A 22,148-nucleotide genomic window follows, 5' to 3' on the forward strand; every position below is an offset into this window, starting at 1 on the left:
TGCCACTGTACCACACTGCCTCTTGGCAAGGCCATCTGAGCAAGTCATTTATACAAACGCAGCCATCCCGCCTGCCATGGAAATCAGGGTTCCCCTGGTTAAGTGGTCTGTCAGACATCCAGCTAAGCCCTGGGGGAGGAAACGGGGGCTCTGAGAAGTTCAGGAGGCTGCCCTCACTGAGGCATCAGCAGAAAAAACAGGTCTTCTCACCTGAACTGAGTGAAGCCAGCCCCATCCCCCAGGTGGTCAACCTGCTCCACCAGCAGTCTGCCCCAGCTGAGCGAATGGCTCCACCACCCCCTACCTGCTCAGATCAAAACCCAGGGAGGAGAGGCATCTTTGATTCCATTCCTACAGCTCCACCTCCCATGCACCAGCAAGTCCTGCCGATATGTACCCTTTTATCAAGTGTATGTATTGAGTTCTTGGTATGGATCAGATACTGTCAAGGCCTTCCCTGCTTCCCCTCTGGAGTCTCTCCCCCACCACTACTCTCCATCGCAGCTCCGTCTCCTTCCAGCCCTTTCCACCACAGGTTACTCTGGAGTTTTCCTCTGCTGGCCTTTGGCTGCTCCGCATGTCTGTTTGTTCACCCTCCCATTCCTAGCTCCTAGAACAGTGCCCGGCACTGCAGAAATTCATACTGGATACATGATGATGGCTCAAGCCCAGTCCTAGCCTTGGCCCTAATATGATCCTTCCCCATCCTTTGGAGATCCTTAGTCCAGAAGCCATCAACCCCGGGATCAGGGGACACCTTGTCTGTGCCTGTCGCTATGAGGTAATGTGATGACACTGCATACAAACACGAGGTCTTGGTGCCCTTCGGGGGCTTCCCTGTTCCCACCTGTGCAGGCTTGTCTGCGGCCATGTTTTGAGGCTTCTGCGATGGGGGTTATACCTCGGCTGTTTCTGTGGCATTTTAGTGATGCACATCACTGCAGCGCCTCCCTGTGTCCACACGTATCCCTGTGAGACGTATCTGAGCCTGTGAGTCTCTGGGCAGGCACTATCTTCTTTCTTGGACATTTATGCAGCAGAGCCAGGCACTGTCCCAAGTGCTTTACATGTGTTTTCTCTTGTGGGACTCACAACAATCTATGAAGCAGGTATTGCTAATGTCATCGTCCTCCTATAGGTTAAGAAATGAAGCCCAGAGAGGTTAAGTGGCTTGCCCGAGTTCACAGAGCCTACAAGAGATGGACCAGCTTGAACCAGCCATGCATTGTACTTAACAGCGGGGGTGGGGGCTTGCCTTACCTGTTTCTAAGTGTCACACTACTGGGTATGTGTGCATTGTCTCTAAGTATCACCTCTGTGTGTGAATCTGTGTGTTGTGTCCGTGTCCTGGGAGTATAGCCTCTGTGTGTGTGTATCTATGTGTGTGTCCGAGGTTGTTGCGTACCTGTGTGTTTGTGTAACAAAGCTGTCCTGAGTGTCTTGCCCTTGTGTGCGTGTCTGAGAATTGTGTATCTCTGGGTCACAACTCTCTCTTTATGCGAATCTGTGAGGAGTGGGAGGGGCGTTGTGTACTTGTGTTTGTGCATCTAAGGGCTATTTCTCTGAGTGTGTGTCTATGTGTTCATGTGTCTGAGGGCTGTCCTGTCGGATTCCCTGAGTGTCCTCTCGATGTGTCGGTCTGTCCCAGGGCTGTCGCGTCTGTCTCTCGGCGCCCCGCCCCTGCGTGCAAATTGGGAGCGGCCTCGGACTACAAATCCCGGCAGCCCGCGCGGCGCGCGGGTGGACGCGGGGCTGCAGAAGGCGGGGCGGGGCTTGGCGGTGCGCAGAGCCTGACTGCGGCACCTTCGCCGCCGGTCCAGCCGCCGGGTCCTCCAGGTGTCCCGGGCCGCCCAGCCTCGCAGCGCCGCGCGCCCCCGGCCTTCCGCCTCGGCCCCGACTGCGAGGCATCGCGACGCCCGGGCCCGGCGATGAGCTCAAGGAGCCGCCATGAGCGCAGGTGAGCGCGCAGCCCCAGCCGACAGGAACCGGGCGCGGTCCCCGGACCGCCCGTCGTCGCACCTGTCGTGGGGGACACCCCCACCGCGGGGGCGCGGGCCGAGGGAGCGGCCCCCGGGACATCCCCGCGCCCGTGCCCTCCCGCTTCCCAGAGAGGCCAGGAGCCCGGGGATGGCACCGCGCAGAGCCGTCCGCTCCGCGCCTTCCTAAAGCCCTGGGAGAGGAAGCGCCTGGCGCCGCCGTGCAAAAGGATAATCCGGGGGCCGCGGTGGCGGGGCACGGAGAAATGTCCCTGCGCAGTGACGGATGTCCAGGTGGGGGAAGAGACGTGGAGGCCGCTGCATCCAGGGCCTCTGAGCGGTTGTTCCTCTTGGCTGAATGAATGAATGGGGTTGGAGAAGCCAGGGCTCCTGAGTCCCTGGATCGGAGTGCCCTGGGGCACAAATGCCACTCCTGATCCCCTGAGTCAGGCTCCCAGAGCAAGCCTGTTGGCACCCCGGTCCAGGGACCACACCCTCCCTGTTACCTGTCCCAGGCCCTGTATCTGGAGGCCACCCTTTCCAGAGTCTAATTCTACCTGCTGCAAATGGTGCCAGTAGACCTCTCGTGTTTAGAAGTGTCTCATTTCCACGTGGGTCACTCAGAGCCTAGACCTCAGCCAAGGGCCACCAACGCTTGAGCATACTCTCTGCAGCTGCAGACCCTTCAGTTCAGGTCTCTCCCTCCGGTCTCCCACCTTACTCCCCACCCTCCCCACCCCCCAACTCTAGGGTGCACCCAGGGTGAGGAAGGGGAAAGGCTGAGGAAATATGGCCCCTGGACTCCAGATCCAAAGATCTGGGAGGTCCTGGCAGATTATCCCTCACGCTCAGTGTGGCCCAGGAGAGGAGCTTCTGGCCACGGGAGAAGCACAGCAAGGGAGGAGGCAGCAGTGCTGCCCTGGGCCTCTGGCAGGTCATCAGCAGGAAACCGGTGCTTCCGCAGGAAACAAGAGGTTCCCAAATGCTCTGCAGTACTCGTGGCATTGCCCCAGGGCCAGGGAGTCAGACTAGGTTCAAGTCTAATCTTGACCACTCAGAGCTGTGTGAGTTTGGACATGTTAATCAACCTCTGTGCCTCATTTTAAATGGGAATCCTAATCCATACTTTTGGAGAGGTGGCAGTGAGGATGAACTGAGAGGAATGTGTTCATTTAGACCCACCCACTCATTTTCAGCTTCTCCCCTTGCAAGCTGTATGACCCCGGGCAAGGGATCTTGAAGCTGTGTTCCTCAGTTTCCCAAACTGTAAAATGAGATCATAATAGTCCCTCCCTCAGAGGGTTACACGTGAAGATCAATCACTGTTATTCAGAAGAGCAAGGCAGTCAGTCATTTGTGAAAGGATTCTCATCCCAAGCAGCTGGCCTGAGCTGGTGATACCGGAAGAGATCAGACACTGCTCTGACCTTCCTGTGCCATCCCTGGGGAGACTGCAATGCGAATAGAGACAAACAAGCCCTTCTGAGTGTTTTGACAGATGTTCTGCAAGAGCATGCCCTGGGCTTGACCTTGCTGGGAGACTAGAGTGTTCCGCAGATGTGACTTCCTCCTTCCCCAGGTTGACGAGGAGAGCATCCTTGTGAAATGACGGGTGTGTGATAGACACAAGGAAGAACTTCCAGAGGGAACATTGTTTAGGTCCTGGGGGAAGTGATCCAGTGAGGGCAGCTCCAGATGGTCTCTGGCAGGGCCCTTCAAGAAGAGGCTTGTTCCTCTGTACCTCCCAGCTGACCCAGAGGCAGGAGATGGACACAGTGACTCTTGCACCATTGCTTCCATGCTCTGTTATGTCAGTGAGGTGTACAACCTTCATTCATTGGTTCATTCATTCAATAAATGGTTCCTGAGTCCCAGCCACATGCCAGGCACTGTGAGCAGGAGGGCGATGACACCTGTGCAAGCCTGATGTGTTGGTGTCAGTGGGGGGCGGGGGAGGTGGGCAGAGAGGATTTTGGAGTAAGGCCCCTTCCAGCTGCGAGACAAATTGGTGGGCACACTGCCTCTCTCAAGGCTCAGTTTTCTCATCTGTAAAATGGGATGAGTTGCTCGATTGTTGCAGGAGGAAAGCAGATCGGCAGGAGCAGAGTGGCCCACGTGGGGTCAGCGCAGCATGCTGCAGTCCCATCCCCAGCACAGCTGCTGGCCTGAGGGTTTGAAGGCCCGGGGAAGAAGAGCTGTCGAGTGCACACAGGGGAGCAATGGCACAGCTGTGGGTTTTCAGACAGGGCACTGGGAATGTACAGGGGAGCCTGAGAAATGGGTCAGAGCGGAAGCCACACCTCCTTGGCAGGGGAGCCAGCAATGCCCGCCTCTACAGGCCATGCTTCAGGAACTTCAAACACCCCATGTGCCAGCTACTTTGGGGTTATGATCCTAGAGATGGGAAACGGAAGCCTGGAGAGGCTGAGGCACTTGTGAGAGAGCCAGTTACTGATGGGGACGACAGCGGTGGTGCTGGTAGCGCCGTGGTTAAGAGCATGGACCCTACAGCCGCACTGCCTGGATCCACGTCCCACCGCGTGCTGGCTGTGTGGCCCTTGGGCAGCTTACTGCACCTCTCTGGGCCTCGGTTTCCTACTCTGTAAAATAGGGATAAAAGTAGTCCCCACTTCACAGTGGTGAGGAATGAATGAATCGATGTGTAAAGCCCTTGAACAGTGCCTGGCCTGTGTCAGCCCCCGATAGCCCTGAGGTACTCTTTCTGTTGTTTTTGTGTTTTGGCCGCACCGAGGGCTTGTGGGGGATCTTTGTTCCCCAACCAGGGATCGAACCCATGCTCCCTGCAGTGGAAGCACGAAGTCCTAACCACTGGACCACCAGGGAAGTTCCCCCTAAGGTGCTCTTTTTCCTTACACCCCAGAAACCACCCGAGAAGAGCCCTAAAGGGGGTGAAACTACCTGCCCTGACCCACTCAAGGAGCAGGTCTCCAGGGCTGGTGAGGGCCTTTGGCAAGGAAAGCTGGGACTGTGTGGCCTTTTGAGGAGGGACAAGAAAAGGGCTGTGGCTTGTTGGTGGCCAAGGATCTGAGAACCCAGCTTGCCAGACCGGGTCAGTTGCCCTGAATGCCTGTTGTTCTGACCCCCAAGACAGGATCCAGGGCGAGCCTCCCCCGGCCCCTGCACAACACACACACACGCCAGAGAGCTGAAGGGCCTCGGCTGTTTGTTGTCTGCGGGCTGTTGTCGGGAAGGGAAGCAAATCATGCCCTGACCAGCCTCACTCACAAGCTGGACTGGGCCGCGACCAGAGAGCAAAAGGGATCACCCCAGGGGACCCACGCTGGCGTCTCTGAGCCCCAGGGCAGAAGGCTGACCAGGCCTCCTGCCCTCTGGCTTTGAGACTTTACCATTGGCCAGACACCCGGATGGTTGAGAGCTACAGGCTTCGTGTGTATGTGTGGGAGGAGTGTATGTATGGATGTGAGTTCCCCTGAGACCAGGCCCTTTCGGGAGCTGGTGGCAGCTCCATATATATTCTGAGTCACCCAGTGGACAGGGGAGGGATTGACCGTGGGTGGGGCTTGGGTTAATTTGGGTTTTGAGTCATCTTGTTTGAAAGAGGCCTCAGGCAGCACAGGGCATATGCCCTGTTCTGTGGAAGTGCCCACATTGGCCCCCAAAACACAAGATCTGGGCGCTGACTTCCTGGCTCCACCATTTACCAGGGGGCCTTTGTGACTCTGAGCCTCGGGTTCCCTCATTTGTACAAATGGGAAATATTAGAGTCCTCTCATCATGTTGCCAGAGGGTTAAATGAGCTAATTCGCCTGGAGGGTTAGAGCAGCTCTTGTCACCTGGGAAGTGTTTAATGGATATTGGCTGTTCTTATTATGGTAATTACCACAGTAATTATTATCACCGTCCTTATGTGGAGATATGGGGGGCTGCGATAGGACAGAACAGACTCTGCGTGGTCTGATGGGAATTAAAACCCACCCTGGGACTTCCCTTGTGGCGCAGTGGTTAAGAATCTGCCTGCCGATGCAGGGGACACGGGTTCGAGCCCTGGTCCAGGAAGATCCCACATGCCCCGGAGCAAATAAGCCCATGCGCCACAACTACTGAGCCTGCACTCGAGCCGGCGAGCCACAATTACCGAGCCCGTGTGCCACAACTACTGAAACCCGTGCGCCTAGAGCCCGTGCTTCACAACAAAGAGAAGCCACCGCAATGAGAAGCCCACGCACCACAACGAAGAGCAGCCCCCGCTCGCTGCAACTAGGGAAAGCTCGTGCGCAGCAACGAAGACCCAGTGCAGCCAAAAAAAAAAAAAAAAAGAAAAAAAAAGAAACCCCACCCTGGAGTCAGCCTGCCTAGGATTGCATCCGGACACTACCGTGTACTTGGCTGTGTGATCTTGGGCACGTTACTTAACCTCTCTGAGCCTAATTTTCTTCTATAAAAAGGGGATAATTATTGCACTTACATGGCAGGGTCATTGCGTTAGCTATGTAAGAAGGACCGGGAGCAGAGCCCGCACGTAGTGGGGCCTTGGGAAATGTTGACTATCATGGTTGCTTTGGGGCTCGGAGAAGCTGCAGAAACCCAAGTGTTTGGGGACAGAACAGCTGAGGGGCTGGGAATGTGACAGGCAGGTGCTTGGGACACCCTGGGCTTATTGGGTGGAACTTTCAGATCAGGCCTCTGCAGGGCTCTGGTTGGGGAGGAGGAGTAGGGAGCCCAGAAAACCAGCAGGTTGCCCCCCACCTTCCCTGCTTTCCCATCCCCCTTAGTGAACTTCTCCAGAGGCTCCTGGGAAACATGCAGATGCTCAGCACCGCTGCCATTGTGCCAGCAGGTCTGGGAGGGGCCCAGGCATCTTCATGTCTAACAGGTTGCCCAGGAGGTCCAGGGAGCACAGTTAGAGAAACCCTGGCAGAGGCCATGAGCCCCATCCCGTCCGGGGCCCCAGAACACCCACTGTCTGCTTGCTCTGCTAGGACCGCAGCACTACAGCAGGGGAGGCAGGAGAAAAAAAAGAGTTTCTACAGTAGAGATGCCCGCTGGTCTTCCCTGAGCCACAGTTTACCCATCTGTAAAATGGGGGTGATAGTGGGCCCTTCCTTACCGAAGGAATCTGTCAGCTGTTCAGCTGGGCCCTGGCACGTAGTGGCTTCTCTCCTTGAGCCTTGGGGGCTTGCTCAGCTCACCCCTCCTCTCCAGCCCACCCCCAGTGACTGGGTTCTTCCTTCCTCCTCCCCCCATTTTACCTTCAGAGTGAAGCTGCCCCTTTCATGGCTGCCCTGACATTTTATCAGTCCATACTCGACTTCTCAGCATCTCCTCACTGCCAGGCCTGTGCTGGGCATGAAGGTTGAAAAAGGATGAGCAGGGACTTCCCTGGTGGCGCAGTGGTTAAGAATCCACCTGCCATTTCAGGGGACACAGGTTCGATGCCTGGTCCAGGAAGATCCCACATGCTGCAGAGCAACTAAGCCCATGTGCCACAACTACTGAGCCTGCGCTCTAGAGCCCGCGAGCCACAACTACTCAGCCTGTGCTCTAGAGCCCACATGCCACTACTCCTGAGCCCACGCGCCACAACTACTGAAGCCCACACACTCTAGGGCCCGCATGCCACAATTACTGAGCCCACGTATTGCAACTACTAAAGCCCATGTGCCTAGAGCCCATGCTCCGCAACAAGAGAAGCTACCACAATGAGAAGCCCGTGCACCGCAACGAAGAGTAGCCCCGCCCGCCACGACTAGAGAAAGCCCGCGTGCAGCAAAGACCCAACGCAGCCAAAAATAAATTTTAAAAAATATAATAAATTAAAAATAAATACATTTTTTAAAATGACGTCTAAAAGAAGAAAAAGGATGAGCAGCCCTGTCCCTGCCCTCAGAGTGGAGACCAGATGGAAAGTGGGACCCAGAGCTCCCAGGAAGCGAATAGCTGGACGTGTGGGGGGGAGCTCTTGAAGCTCAAAATGCTCAGCAGGCCCCGTCCCCCGACTCTGGGCCCACAGCAAGTCAGAAATCGCCAGACGCACAAGGAGACAAGGTACTACGAGTGAGGACCAACAGGACAGCCCGGTAACAGACCCGTGAAGACTCGAGTTACTGGATTTATCAGAACAGATTTATAAAATGACTGCGCTTAAGTCGTGGTTAAAGAAAGAAGGAGGACCCCCCCCCAACCCCCCACCAAATGACATTTCTCCCTTCTCTCCACAGACAGCAGGCCGCTCGTGGGCAACACGCCCGCCGGTTATGGGACCCTGACGATAGAGACATCTCTAGATGCCCTCAGCTCCTCAGTTTCATCCGTGGTGCGTGGGCAGGGGAGGGGCAGGGGCAACTCCGGGCGGGGGTGATACCCAGGCCCACCCGGGTACCCTGGCTTCCTCCTCCAGCCCCCGCCCGTCCCCACTACCTTGGCCTGCTCTCGCCCATGTCCGCAGAGGCTCAGCGGCTACTGTGGCAGCCCTTGGCGGGCCATCGGCTACCACGTCGTGGTCTGGATGATGGCGGGGATCCCTCTGTTGCTCTTCCGATGGAAGCCCATGTGGCGGGTGCGGCTGCGGCTCCAGCCGTGCAGCCTGGCCCGCGCCGAAACGCTCGTTATCGAAATAAGAGACAAAGAGGTGAGAGACGGGGGAGCAGGGGCGAGCCGGGAGCTGGAGAGGGTGGCGACGGCTCAGGGTTGCAGGGCGGAGGATGCTCGGGTTCTCAGCCCAACCTGGCCGCTGACGTTCTGTGGGGCCTTACACAGGTGCTTCTCCTCCCTGGACCTCAGCTTTCCCATCTGAGCAGTGGGCAGACGGGACGGGGTGGGTGATTCCCGAGGAGGTCACCTCTATCCTTGATCCCTGCCTCCTCCAGCAGGGGCCACCTGGCTGTGGGGTGGGGCCGGGGAGGGGAGGGGTCTCTTCCAGGACTGAGTGCACACCTCCGTGTTCCAGGATAGTTCGTGGCAGCTCTATACTGTCCAGGTGCAGACTGAGGCCATCAGCAAAGACAGGTGAGGCAGCCCCATCGCCCCTTCCCAGGAGCCCCTGCTCTTCCTGCCCTCCCCCCACGAAGGCTCTGATCCCGGGGCCTCCCATCCGAGAGAGGGAAGGTGGCTCTGTGGGGATGGGAAGGTGCTGGGGCAGCCCCCAGGGCTCCACGGTAACCCCACCCCCGTCCCCAGCCTGGAGCTGCCCCCACGGACCCAGGCGGAGGACGGCCGGAGCCAGGCAGCTCTGGGGACACTACCAGAGGGGACATGGAAGGACACCGCCCAGCTGCACAGGACCGAAGAGGCAGTAAGTGGACAGCTGGGTTCTGGACAAGTCCTTGCCTGTCTCTGGGCCTCAGATTCACACCCTGTACAATGGGAGCTGGACTCCAGCTGTTCTCCGGGCGCCTCGGGTTCTCTTGTCCCAATGGTCCAGGATGCTGGCCGATCACCTTTTACCCCTCCATGCCTCTCCCGCCTCTTTCCTGTGCCATAGCCCTGCCGCCCCCCACACACTCCTCCTGGGACCGCCTCCAGCCCACCTCTCCTCTCTCCCACCCAGCAGCGGACACTGCGCTACTACCTCTTCCGGGGCCAGCGCTACGTCTGGATCGAGACCCAGCAGGCCTTCTGCCGAGTCAGGTAGGGGTCAGGGCCGACGCCGCTACACCACGCCCACAGCGGGTGTTGCCTTGGGCAGAGGAGGTGGCATGAGGTGGCCCAGCCTGGACTCCCCTCTCAGCTCTGTGCCTTGGCCCCCTCAGAGCGCTGACCCTAAATAGCTCATGACGGGAATCCCGAGCTCCTAGGGTTGTTTCGAGGGTAAAGTATATTACTGTCATGTAAGGCTTGGCACGACACCTGGCCTGAGGTGGCAACACTGCTGTGAATCAGACCGTAAGCTCTGGACGTGGACCTTCTGTTTGGCGTTTTGTACCTGCTCTGTTACCTACTAAGTGCTTGATAAATATGAGCTCGGTTTATGTCTCAGTTTGAGCCCCGAGAAGCAGACCTCAAGACGAGGATTCAAGTGCAGGGAATCTGTTTGCAAGGTGATGCCAGGAGACATAGGGGAAGTGAGGCCGGGAAGAGAAGGCAGCGGTGGAGGGGGTTGATGTGGGCACCTGGAGCACGGGGATCCCTCTGAGCCAGTGTAGAGCGCACACCTCAGGGAGTCCTCGCCCAAGGGGTGAGGAAACCAGGGGGTACGTACCCATCACCTTCCTCCCGTTACCAGTTGCGGAATACATGAACTCTTCCACAACTTCGGCCTTCCTAGCTCACGGGCAGACCATGCTTATGCAGCCAGGAGAAGCCCTCAAGCCAGGACAGGTGTCTCCAGTAAGAGGCTGCACCGCGCAGACCTGAATTCCAAGGGGTGTGGGGAGGGCACCAACAGCCTCTGCTACGTGAGAGGAATAGCAAAACTCGCTGACGTGGGACTTCCCTGGTGGCACAGTGGTTAAGAATCCGTCTGCCAACGTAGGGGACACAGGTTCGATCCCTGGTCCGGGAAGATCCCACATGCTGCAGAGCAGCTAAGCCTGTGCTCCACAACTACTGAGCCTGCGCTCTAGAGCCCGCGAGCCACAACTACTGAAGCCCCGCCTGCCTAGAGCCCGTGCTCTGCAACAAGAGAAGGCACTGCAATGAGAAGCCCGTGCACTGCAACAAAGAGTAGCCCCCACTCGCTGCAACTATAGAAAAGCCCACACACAGAATCGAAGACCCAGCGCAGCCAAAAAAAAAAAAAAAAAAAATCGCTGACCTTTGTCACCTAGTAAGTGCCAGGAACCGTCCAAGCACTTTGCAAATCTTATCTCATTTAATCCACCCGTAGCCCTGTGAGGGAGATGCTGTCACCGTCTCCATCTTGCAGATGAGAAGTCTGAGGCCCAGAGAGGTTAAGTGACTTACGTAAGAAGGCATAATTGTAAAGAAAGCTCTAAATGTCACTAAATAATAGCGGCTGTTGTCACTGTTAAGTATTATCATCATCTCTCATCGTTTTTCCTGGGTGAGATGGTTTGGGGCCTGATCAGAGGAACAAAAGGAGACAGGCCCAGAGTTCGTGAGGGACCAGCTTTCTCCCAGGAGCTTGGTGTGGCAGAGGTGGGCCAGGAGGGGTGGGGGGTGCAGAGCTCAGACCCCACTACCCACACGAGTGCCCTCTCCCCGGTCCTCCCAGCCTGCTGGACCACGGCCGCACCTGTGACGACCTCCACTGCTCCAGCACCGGCCTCAGCCTCCAGGACCAAACCGTGAGGTGGGTGCTGCCCTGAGAGCTGGGGCCCCCTCTCTTGCGCCCCTGGGTGTGGCCTTCCTCCAGTCACCTGCCTTCTCTGGGCCTCAGTTTCCCCAGCTGGAAAGTAGGGAGCTCCGCCGCTGCTAGAGGGTCCAGCTGCCACAGCCCCTCCATCTGACGGCCCCGCCGCTTTTCCTCTTACAGGAAGACCATCTACGGCCCCAATGTGATCAGTGTACCTGTCAAGTCCTATCCCCAGCTGCTGGTGGACGAGGTAGGGCTGTCCCTGGGCCCCGCCCCAGCTCTGGCCTGAGCTGGCTGTGTGACCTGGGCCAGGGGCTTGCCCTCTCTGGGCCACCCTTACAGAGGCAGATTGTACCAGCTGTCCTCTTCTCCATGGTGGAGAGCTGTCTCAGAAGCAGCCCCAGTCAGCTCAGGGAGAGGAATTGGAAGTTCTGGTCCAGGCTGGGGCTGGGGATTAGAGGCCAAGAGACAAACCCACACAGCCTGGGCCCCTGCTGTGTGCCAAGCGCCAGGCTCCAGAGTCTGGGTCCTTTCCATGCATTACCCACTTTCACGCTCCAACAGCCTCGTGGTAGGGACATTCCGTTCACACATTAGGAACCGGAGCTACGGAGCGGGGGACGTGGCGTGGCCAGGGTCACATGGGGACAAAGGGAAGCCAGTGGCCTGGACACACCTAGAGTACACTGCTAACATCCCAGCCCTCTGAGCCAGGGGCAGACACCTGTGAGACAGAGAGGAGGCCTTGGAGTCTGGCCTGACGTAAACCCTAGTCGGCCACCTGGGAGCTGTGTGGTTTTCGGCAAGTGACTTAACCCTTCTGTGCCTCAGTTTCCTCAGCCGTAAAATGAAGCTGATGGTAGCATCTGCCTTGTGGAATTGTCCTCACCATCGTATGACATTTAGATGATGTGCTTAGCGGGGGCCTGGCATGTAAACACCCCGTGTGTCCTCTTTCGAGCAAAGAAGCTGGTGGCTCAAGGGACATCTGGACAGGACTGACCAGGAGACAGGCCTGGCTTTAGTCCTTTGGCAACTGCCGGGCCCTCTGCTTCCGTGGGCACAGGAGGCCCAGCCTGTGGCTGGCCTGCCCTAGGGGACCTGGGCCCTGACGCTGCCTCCCCACCCCTCCCCCAGGCACTGAACCCCTACTATGGGTTCCAGGCCTTCAGCATCGGGCTGTGGCTGGCTGACTACTACTACTGGTACGCACTGTGCATCTTCCTCATCTCCGTCGTCTCCATCTGCGTGTCGATATACAAGACCAGAAAGGTGTGTGGCGTGAGGTGGATGGGACAGGGCAGGCGCTGTCCGAGGGGACCTCCACCCACCACTCCCTGCTTGTCCTCCTGCCCACAGCAAAGCCAGACTCTGAGGGACATGGTCCAGCTGTCTGTACGGGTGTGTGTGTGCCGGCCTGGGGGAGGTGAGAGGCTGGGGGAGGTGAGAGGTGGGGGAGGGAGGGATGCTGGAAGAGGGAGGGAAGCTGGGGGAGGGAGGGAGGCTGGGGGAGGGAGGGAAGCTGGGGGAGGGAGGGAGGCTGGAAGAGGGAGGGAAGCTGGGGGAGGGAGGGAGGCTGGGGGAGGGAGGAAGAGAGGCTGGGGGAGGGAGAGAGGCTAGGGGAGAGACGAAGCCTGGGGGAGGCAGTGGGGGAGTCCCCTCCAGGCTATACTGAGGCCCCTGCTTGCCCGAAGAGGAGGAATGGGTCGACTCCAGTGAGCTCGTGCCGGGAGACTGCCTGGTGCTGCCCCAGGAGGGTGGGCTGATGCCCTGCGATGCTGCCCTGGTGGCTGGCGAGTGCATGGTCAATGAGAGCTCTTTGACAGGTCAGTGCCTGCCCCTGGCCAGCGGCCTCCCATCCCCCCCCTGCCGGTCCATCGAGCCCCTCTGCCTTGTGTCAGAACTTTTAGATGGAGTTCTCTTTTCCCTTTGCTCAGGTAACAGTCCCGGCCTCAGCGGGTCCTACCCCTGCAGATGCTGGGTGAGGCACTGCTACTCTTTGCCAGGCAGCGAGCTCAGGGCTCTACAGAGGTTAAGCCCTCTCGTGTCAATATCTTATATGAACTATAAAAGTAACACAGCTTGTTACAAAATAATCCCAACAGAAGGAGAACACCACCGGCCCCCCACCCTGGCCCCCCACCCTGCCCATATGCTGTATGCTCACAACTCTTTCTGGCTCCCCTGAGAGATGGTTCCTGGAAACTGGCTGCACGCATCCCAGGATTGTCTCACTGTGACCGTCTTTTGCCCTCTCTGAGCCTCAGCGTTCCTCTCTGTAAAATGGGGGCACTGATTTCTGCACACATAGTTACTAGCGTTAAAGGAGACCTGGGGCTTCCGTAACAGTTCTAGGCATAAGGCTTGGTCTTGTTGGTGGGAGGGAGCATTGTGGGCCTCATACCACATCCCTCCCAGGGGAGAGCGTTCCAGTGCTGAAGACCGCCCTGCCCGAGGGACCGGTGCCCTACTTCCCAGAGACCCACCAACGGCACACGCTCTTCTGTGGGACCCTCATCTTGCAGGCCCGGGCCTTTGTAGGCCCCCATGTCCTGGCAGTGGTGACCCAGACAGGTAACGAGTCTGGGAAGCGGGGAGGGATGCTGGGCCCAGCCCCTAGAGGAGAGGTGGCACAGAGCCGGGCAGGACCCATCTCTACCACTGCCCTGCTGTGCGACTCAGGCATGTCCCGCCCCTACTTGGGATCGGCTGGAGTGGGCAGGGACGTGGCAAGAAGGAAGGAGCCCACCCCTTAGGAAGAGAGCAGTGCTGTACATCTCCAGCAGGCCCCCGCCACGTGTGAAAGGGACCCGGCGTGTCACCAGATTTGACATTTTTCAGCGAAAGCCACACATCTGGATTTTAAGTGAAACCACCCAGTTTGTAGATGGCACTACTGATTCCTTATTTACTAAGCTTCTGAAGGCCGGGCAAGGCCTGTGGCCATCCCGTGTGACCGCCAAACGGGGTGATTGCTGACCCCAGGAGCGTCGTGCCTTACAACCCCAGAGGTGGGGATGGTGTGGGGGAGGGGTGGAGTCCTCCCGACCCTCAGCTTCCCCTGCCTCGGTCTCCCCATCTCCTCCCAGGGTTCTGCACAGCTAAAGGGGCCCTGGTGAGCTCCATCCTGCATCCCCGGCCCATCAACTTCAAGTTCTATAAACACAGCATGAAGTTTGTGGCTGCCCTCTCTGTCCTGGGTGAGTGGCCCCCCCGCACCCCGCTTTGCCAGTGGCCCCCGGAGCCCCGTCCCCAGCCCCGCTGAGTCCCTTGCTGTCTCCTCAGCTCTCCTCGGCACCATCTACAGCATCTTCATCCTCCAGCGCAACCAGGTGAGCCGCGGGGGCCGCCGCTGGGGGCCCAGGGCCCAGCCGGCCCGGCCCTTGGCGTTCACGGTGCCCCCTGCCAGGTGCCTCTGGATGAGATCGTGATCCGGGCGCTGGACCTGGTGACGGTGGCCGTGCCGCCCGCCCTGCCTGCCGCCATGACTGTGTGCGCGCTCTACGCGCAGAGCCGGCTGCGGAGCCAGGGCGTCTTCTGCATCCACCCGATGCGCATCAACCTGGGGGGCAAGCTCCGGCTGGTGTGTTTCGACAAGGTGGGGGCCGCGCGGTGGGGGGCACGGCCAGGCCCGCCACGCCCACATCCCTCACTCAGCAACGCTCACCGAGGGCTTGCTGAGCCCAGAGCCCCGCCGCCTGCCCGTGCACCCCTGCTGTGAACACTGTGGCCACCGCCAGGTCCTGTCCTGGGATGGAAACACTCCGAGGCACCCTCCACCCCCAGCTCCCACCTGCATCAGGCTCACAGTCTGGAGCATGAAATGTCTAAAATCATTTAATTTGTTTGTTTGAGAACCGTTGAGGGCCTACTGGGTACCCAGGGCTGCTGTCAACTGGGGATCCAGCAGTGACCCACACAGAGGTGTCCCCACCACCATAATGAGTGAACCAGGGACCACAGAGAGCTGCAGATGGTGATGGGTTCTAGGGAGGAAGCAGATGGGGTACGTGATGGGTGGTACATGGGGGCCACTCCCTTAGAGGGCAGTCAAGGAAGGCTCCTCTGGTCCCTTGGTGACCTCTGAGGGGTGGACCACACTGAGAGGAGAGCAGGGCTGGCGAGGTGGAGGGGAAGAAGTAGAGTGGCTCATGGCTCCTTGGAGGAACCGACCAGTGTGCCTGGGGCTCGGGGGACAGTAGGGAGGGGGGCAAGATGACACGGGCGGAGCCCTGATCCATCAGAGGCTGGCGGGCCCTGGTGAGGAGTTTGGACGTTATTTCAACTGAAAGCGTGGAGCGTGATCATCTTCGCAGAGCTCCCAGGCTAGCGAAGGGGCCAGATGTGGAACTGAGCCTCTGGAATATGGTATGGGAAAGGCAGGCATCCTTTCACTCATTCATTCGTTCATTCATTCATTACCCTGAGAGCTGTACATGGCCAGGCCCTCTTCCTGGTACCACAGTGAACAAATGATGCAGTAGTAAAGAGGCCATGGGTGGGAGCCCCGAGCAAGCACTACCTGACCCAACTGTAGGGTTAAAGACTTCCTGCGGGAAACGAGGCCAGACCGAGAAACACTGCGGGTTGCGTAGGACAGCCTGGCAGAGGGACCTGCTCGAGCAAAGGTCCAGCTCTGGCTCCTGGGGTTCCCGTGGGCCCTGCCTGGCCAGGGGTGTGGGCGCCCACCGCCGCGGGGCACAGCTCACCCCAGGACTCATCACTGGCCCGCCCGCTTGCCCCCTGCAGACAGGCACGCTCACAGAGGACGGCTTGGACGTGATGGGTGTGGTGCCGCTGAAGGGGCAGGAGTTCCTGCCGCTGGTCCCAGAGCCCCGCCGTCTTCCCATGGGGCCCCTGCTCCGGGCACTGGCCACCTGCCACACCCTCAGCCGGCTCCGGGACACCCCAGTGGGTGACCCCCTGGACCTCAAGATGGTGGAATCTACTGGCTGGGTGAGGAGGCCGAGCAGGTCCACCCCCTGCCTCTGGGCAGCCGAGCCCTCACTAAGCCCACCCAGTCTTCATTCTAGGACTTCCAGGGGGCGTCTCTATCATGCCCACCACCGAGAAAAACAGTGGCCGAGGCCTAGTGCTGAGCGCCTACCCTGTGCCGGCGCTCTGTTCCTCGAGCCTCATCTCATGTTGCTCCCCATAGCCCCAGGGAGGTAGCTTAAAACCTGCTTCACGAAGGAAACTGAGGCTGATGGAGATTTGGAATAACTTGTCCGAGGTCACCCAGCGGCTTGTAACTGGCAAAGCCAGAGTTTGGACTTGGGTCCCCCCAACTCCAAAGCGCACATTCTTGACTTCTGTTCTACCCAGTCTCCCGTGAAGGAAGTCCTCCATGAGTGTAACTTGAGTCTGTCCCACTGCCTCTCTCCATGGGCCAAGGATTGGCTGCCCCAGGCCAGGCCAGCACCCGGCCCCTCGATGCCAGTGTCCTCTGCCTGCCTCCCAGGTCCTGGAGGAGGGACCAGCTGCAGACTCGACGTTTGGGACCCAGGTCTTGGCAGTGATGAAACCCCCGCTTCAGGAGCTCCACCTGCAGGGCGTGGTGAGCTGAGGGGGGTGCCTGTGGGCGTGGGCTGGGAGGGGTGGGCTCCACAGGCCAGCCCCTCAGCTGCCCCTCCAACCCTACAGGAGGAGCCCCTGGTGCCGGTCGGCATCCTCAGCCACTTCCCCTTCTCATCGGCTCTGCAGCGCATGAGCGTGGTGGTGGCGTGGCCGGGGGCGGCCCGGCCCGAGGCCTGCGTCAAGGGCTCCCCCGAGCTGGTGGCAGACCTCTGCGACCCCAAGACAGGTGAAGGGGGAGGGCCCCAGAGTCTGCAGGTTGCCACTGGCACGGAATGGGGTGGGCGCCCAGCCCGTGTCGCTGCCCCCACCTCCCCGTCCCAGTGACACCTGCCTCTCCCTGGCAGTGCCCGCCGACTTCACCCAGATGCTGCAGAGCTACACAGCTGCTGGCTACCGCGTGGTGGCCCTCGCCAGCAAGCCGCTGCCCATCGCACCCAACATGGAAGCAGCTCAGCAGCTGACGAGGTGGGCCCTGGGCACTGAGCCTCCAGCCTCGTGTGGGCAGAGGGGGGCAGAGCCCAGGGCCGACGCCCCTGCCCAGTGGCTGGGGGAGGGGTCGTGGCCACTGCATGACCTCTGACCCGGGTCTGCCCACCCTCCAGGGACACCGTGGAGTGGAAGCTGAGCCTCCTGGGGCTGCTGGTCATGCAGAATCTGCTAAAGCCACAGACGACACCCGTCATCCAGGCTCTGCGGAGGACCTGCATCCGCACCGTCATGGTGACAGGTACCAGGAGGGCAGAATCCACCCCATCCCCGGCAGAGACAAGGGTACCTGGAGTCCCTTCCCGGGGCATCTCTTGGGGCCCCTGCCTCAGGCCTGGTTCTTTTCAGACATTTCAGGTATCTTCACAGTCTCCCTCCCGAGTGACCATTGTCACCCCAGTTGACAGATGAGGAAAGTGAGGCTCAGAGGGGTGGGGTGACTTCCAAAGAGTCTGGGGCTGGTGTTGGACAACCTGGATTCCAGCTCAGCTGCTGGTGACCTCTCCCCAACTTCCAATTTCCAACTCTTGCGAAATGGGGGAAGTTAGGTCAACCTCAAAGGTTGTGACAGTTTCATGGAGCAAGAAAAGAAAGATTCAGGGGACTTCCCTGGTGGTCCAGTGGTTAAGACTCCTCACTTCCAGTGCAGGGGGCACGGGTACAATCCCTGGTCGGGGAACTAAGGTCGCACGTGCCACGTGGCGCGGCCAAAAAAAAAAAAAAGGTATACGTAGAATTCAAACCCAGGCTCCCAGTTTCTCCTAAGACCTCTGATCCCTAGTTTTACAGACAAGGAGACCCAGGTTCAGAGACACCGATACCCTGCCTGAGCTCACGGAGCCAGTCATGGCAGACAGATTCTGTCTGGCCTCAATTTTCCCATCTATACGTGTCAGGGTGAGGATGGCCCCCTCAGTAGTGGCCGGACCCTGACCTTGCCCCGTACCCCCAGGGGACAACCTGCAGACAGCGGTCACCGTGGCCCAGGGCTGCGGCATGGTGGGCCCCCAGGAGCGCCTGGCCGTCATCCACGCCAACCCCCCCGAGCGGGGCCAGCCTGCCTCCCTCGAGCTTCAGCCAGTGGAGTCCTCTGCAGCCGTGAACGGGGTTCAGGTGAGGCTGACCCCGAGTTCCGCCACAGACCCCACCCATGACCCCACCCTTCTGTCAGCTGAGCTTCCCGGGCCCCCAGGATCCTGACCAGGCCGCAAGCTACACCACGGAGCCAGACCCCCGATCCGGCCACCTGGCCCTCAGCGGGTCCACCTTTGGTGTCCTTATGAAGCACTTCCCCAAGCTGCTGCCCAAGGTAGGGCTGCCCCCGGGCCTCCCTGGTCGCCCCACACCTCGCCGTGCTCCGCTCCCTCCTCTTGGCTGCCTCAGCCCCTCCCCTGTCTCCCCGTGCTCCCAGGTCCTGGTCCAGGGCACCGTCTTTGCCCGCATGGCTCCCGAGCAGAAGACAGAGCTGGTGTGTGAACTGCAGAAGCTTCAGTGAGTGCCTGCGGGGGAGGGGCCTGCGGGGGCCCAGCTGGCCCGTATGTCCCTGCTTCCCACCCCAGGCGTTCAGGAGCCGTCGGCCTCAGAGAGCCCAGCAGGGCCCCCCCCCGGGTCTGTCACGCTGACAGTAGTACACCGCCCTCAGTATCTGCGGGGGATTGGTTCCGAGGGCCCCTGCGGATACCAACATCCACAGGTGCCCGAGTCCCTTATATAAAATGGCATAGTACGGTCGGCTCTCTGTATCCGTGGATACGGACCCCGTGGATACAGACCCTGTGGCTACTGCAGTTGCACCTGTTTACTGAGCACCTACTGCGTACCATTTACTGAGCATTTTCCCAGGCACCCAGCGGGCAGTCGGGATGCAGCCGTCCCCGTGTCCTGCCAGCCAGCCCGGGAGGTGGGTGGGCCGATTCGCAGCTGCGGAGGGCCCTCCCGGGCTCAGAGCCAGCCCGTGAGTCTGGGCCGCGCCCGCCCTCCCCTCTCCGACAGGTACTGTGTGGGCATGTGTGGGGATGGCGCCAACGACTGCGGGGCCCTGAAGGCGGCTGACGTGGGCATCTCGCTGTCCCAGGCCGAGGCCTCAGTGGTCTCGCCCTTCACCTCAAGCGTGGCCAACATTGAGTGTGTGCCCATGGTCATCAGGTGAGGCGGGCAGGGGCCTGGGGGGGGGGGGCGGGGGGGGGGTCTCGGCAGGGCCCGTCAGCTGGCCTGGGCGCCCTCACGCCCGTACCCGCTCCCCAGGGAAGGTCGTTGTTCCCTGGACACGTCGTTCAGCGTCTTCAAGTACATGGCCCTGTACAGCCTGACCCAGTTTATCTCTGTCCTGCTCCTCTACACGGTGAGTGTCTGCAGGCCCCGTGCCGGGCCCGGGGCGAGGACCTCGGCAGCGTGGTGAGGAGCCCGGCAGGTTCTGGAGGAGGCAGCGCGGCCTCAGATCCTGCTGCGGCCGCGGGGCTTAGGCGCTCTGGAGCCTCGGCAGTGAGGCTTGTGTGAGGTGATGAAAGCACTGAGCACCTGGTACGCAGTAGGTCCTCAGAAACGGGAGCAGCTATGTCCTGGGCTGGCATTTCACCCCTGTCCTCTGGGAGTTCCCCACCTGCAGGGGGGCCTGAGGCAGAGCCCAGGCAGGGGTGAAGGAGGCAGAGGCAGGAGTGGGACACCCGAGGCCTCTGCCCCTTTCCCATGAATCCGCCCATCCCCCGCTCGCCCTAACTCAGACCTCGACTGTGCCTCCGGCCTCCTGTCCAAAGGGTGTCACCCACTCCTCTGCTCAGAGCACGCGTTGCGCGCCCCCGCCGGAAACAGGTGGCGCCATGGGGCACTGCAGGCCTTGCGCCAGCTTTCGTCCCCGTGTCCACTTCAACGTGAGGGCAGGAACTGTGTGTCCTCCAGAAACCTTGGGGCTCCACAAGGCAGAACCTCAGCCTTCCTCTCAGGCCGGTAGTTCCCGGCAGATTTAGGCCCCCCCCCCCCAGGTCAGCAGGGATGCCTTCTCCCTCAGACGGGGAGAGGGGCTTCCTGAAGGCAGGGCCGTGTCTCCTTCATCCGCTTGGGAGTTGCCAGAGGCAGGAGGGTGCTGTCTGCCCATCAAGGTGCAGGGCAGGAAAACACCTGCCCCGTCAGTCTCCGTACGGGCAGGGCTGGTGGCTGCCCCATCAGACTAGGAGCTCTCCTCGCCTCCGCCCTCCCTCCCCGCCGGCAGGTCAACACCAACCTGGGCGATGTGCAGTTCCTGGTCATCGACCTGGTCATCACCACCACGGTGGCGGTGCTCATGAGCCGCACGGGGCCGGCGCCGGCACTGGGGCAGGCGCGGCCACCGGGGGCCCTGCTCAGCGTGCCCGTGCTCAGCAGCCTGCTGCTACAGGTGGCCCTGGTGGCCAGCGTGCAGCTCGGGGGCTACTTCCTGACCGTGGCCCAGCCCTGGTGAGTGGCGGGGAGCTCGCCCCACATCCCACCCATGCCCCGTCCTCCTCACCCTCGCTCCCTGACTCCCGGTCCCTGTGCCCCCAGGTTCGTGCCACTGAACAGGACGGTACCCGCGCCAGACAACCTGCCCAACTATGAGAACACGGTGGTCTTCTGTCTGTCCAGCTTCCAGTACCTCATCCTGGCCATGGCCGTGTCCAAGGGGGCGCCCTTCCGCCGGCCGCTCTACACCAATGGTGCTGCTGTGCTGGGGGTGGGGTGTGCTGGGGAGGGTAATGGAGGGGAGGGGGGATGAGAGGGAGGGAGGGAGGGGGGATGAAGTAGGGGGAGGGGGGATGAGGTGGGGGGAGGGGGGATGAGGTGGGGGGAGGGGGGATGAGGTGGAGGGAGGGGGGATGAGATGGAGGGAGGGGAATGAGGTGGAGGGAGGGGAATGAGATGGAGGGAGGGGCTGTGGGGCTGGTTGCTGTGGGGTCCCGTCGGGCATGGGTGTGAGTGTGCGGGGCTTCCTGGCCTGACGGACTCCCCCACCCCCAGTGCCCTTCCTTGTGGCCCTGGTGCTCTTGGGCTCCGTCCTGGTGGGCCTCCTCCTGGCCCCCGGCCTCCTGCAGGGGCTGCTGACGCTGAGGAGCATCGCCGACACCTACTTCAAGCTGCTGCTGCTGGGCCTGGTCGCCTTCAACTTGGTGGGAGCCTTCATGCTGGAGGTGGGGCCCACCCCGTGTTGGGGTGGGAGGGGGCTCTGGGGGTAGGACTCAGCCACAGCTGGCCCCCTGCGCCCTCCCTGTCCCCGGCAGAGTGTGCTGGACCAGTGCCTCCCAGGCTGCCTGCGGTGGCTCCGGCCCAAACGGGCCTCCAAGAAGCGCTTCAAGCAGCTGGAGCAGGAGCTGGCCGAGCAGCCCTGGCCACCGCCCACCAGGCCCATGAGGTAGCGCAGGCCCGGCCGGCCAGCACCCTAAACACCGGATCTCCCTGCTTCTGAGCCACCGACCAGGACCCATCTCCAGAGACACCACTGCCATCGCTCTTGCAGCCCTGAGGTTGGCGGTTGTCACACTCATGTCCCACGTCTGCCTGGCCCAGCCTCCCCTGCCCCCGCCTGGGGAGACGCTAACTATCCTTGTCCCCCACTTCGGATGCCCCGTGTAGAGACAGCGGCCACCACCCGCACTCAGAGCCGCTGTCAGTGTAGCAAATAAAGTCATAATATTTTCCTGCCTCGGCCTGCCTGATACCACTGACCTGAGTGCCCCTGGCACGTGTCTGCTCCCGGCATCCCCTGATTTTTCAGATCGTGTTGGACAACACCCCTCTCTGAGCCTCCGTTTCCTCATCCGACAGTCATATCTCCAGGTTGAGCACGTGCCCGGTGCTCCGTTCAGCACTTTATAGGCATCATCATTTAATCCTTATAACTGTGGAGTACTGCCCCCCCTTTTTTA

At 60.3% G+C, this 22,148-nt stretch overlaps 1 protein-coding gene across 6 annotated transcripts; it reads left to right on the forward strand.

The window, feature by feature from the left end:
• Positions 1–1,728: 1,728 nt before the first annotated feature.
• Positions 1,729–21,924, forward strand: ATP13A2 (ATPase cation transporting 13A2). 6 transcript variants are annotated; one of them, XM_059073856.2, is made up of 29 exons: positions 1,729–1,957; positions 8,177–8,271; positions 8,404–8,586; positions 8,905–8,963; positions 9,135–9,249; positions 9,505–9,584; positions 11,131–11,208; positions 11,392–11,461; positions 12,349–12,483; positions 12,571–12,637; positions 12,906–13,037; positions 13,630–13,785; positions 14,301–14,411; positions 14,497–14,543; positions 14,621–14,809; positions 15,961–16,167; positions 16,673–16,768; positions 16,855–17,014; positions 17,133–17,253; positions 17,391–17,515; positions 18,227–18,387; positions 18,467–18,583; positions 18,686–18,765; positions 19,267–19,419; positions 19,519–19,615; positions 20,480–20,703; positions 20,791–20,942; positions 21,244–21,413; positions 21,504–21,924. In XM_059073856.2, the coding sequence occupies exons 1-29, from the start codon at positions 1,948–1,950 to the stop codon at positions 21,636–21,638; spliced, it is 3,525 nt and encodes a 1,174-aa protein (XP_058929839.1). In that variant the 5' UTR covers positions 1,729–1,947; the 3' UTR covers positions 21,639–21,924. The 6 variants fall into 6 exon arrangements, 4 of the variants coding, with proteins under 4 accessions (XP_058929839.1, XP_058929865.1, XP_066872549.1 ...); XM_059073882.2 differs by having other exon boundaries at positions 1,740–1,957; positions 12,376–12,483; XM_067016448.1 differs by having other exon boundaries at positions 1,755–1,957; positions 9,508–9,584; positions 12,376–12,483.
• Positions 21,925–22,148: the final 224 nt, after the last annotated feature.

This window comes from Kogia breviceps, chromosome 1, assembly GCF_026419965.1.
Source record: "Kogia breviceps isolate mKogBre1 chromosome 1, mKogBre1 haplotype 1, whole genome shotgun sequence".
In the NCBI taxonomy this organism is placed as follows: Eukaryota; Metazoa; Chordata; class Mammalia; order Artiodactyla; family Physeteridae; genus Kogia; species Kogia breviceps.

Bases quoted from the DNA above. Each gene is read 5' to 3' on its own strand.
- ATP13A2 (XM_059073856.2), top strand. The intron at 17,015-17,132 runs GTGAAGGGGGAG...TCTCCCTGGCAG, and splicing joins CCTCTGCGACCCCAAGACAG to TGCCCGCCGACTTCACCCAG. The intron at 19,616-20,479 runs GTGAGTGTCTGC...CCCCGCCGGCAG, and splicing joins CTGTCCTGCTCCTCTACACG to GTCAACACCAACCTGGGCGA.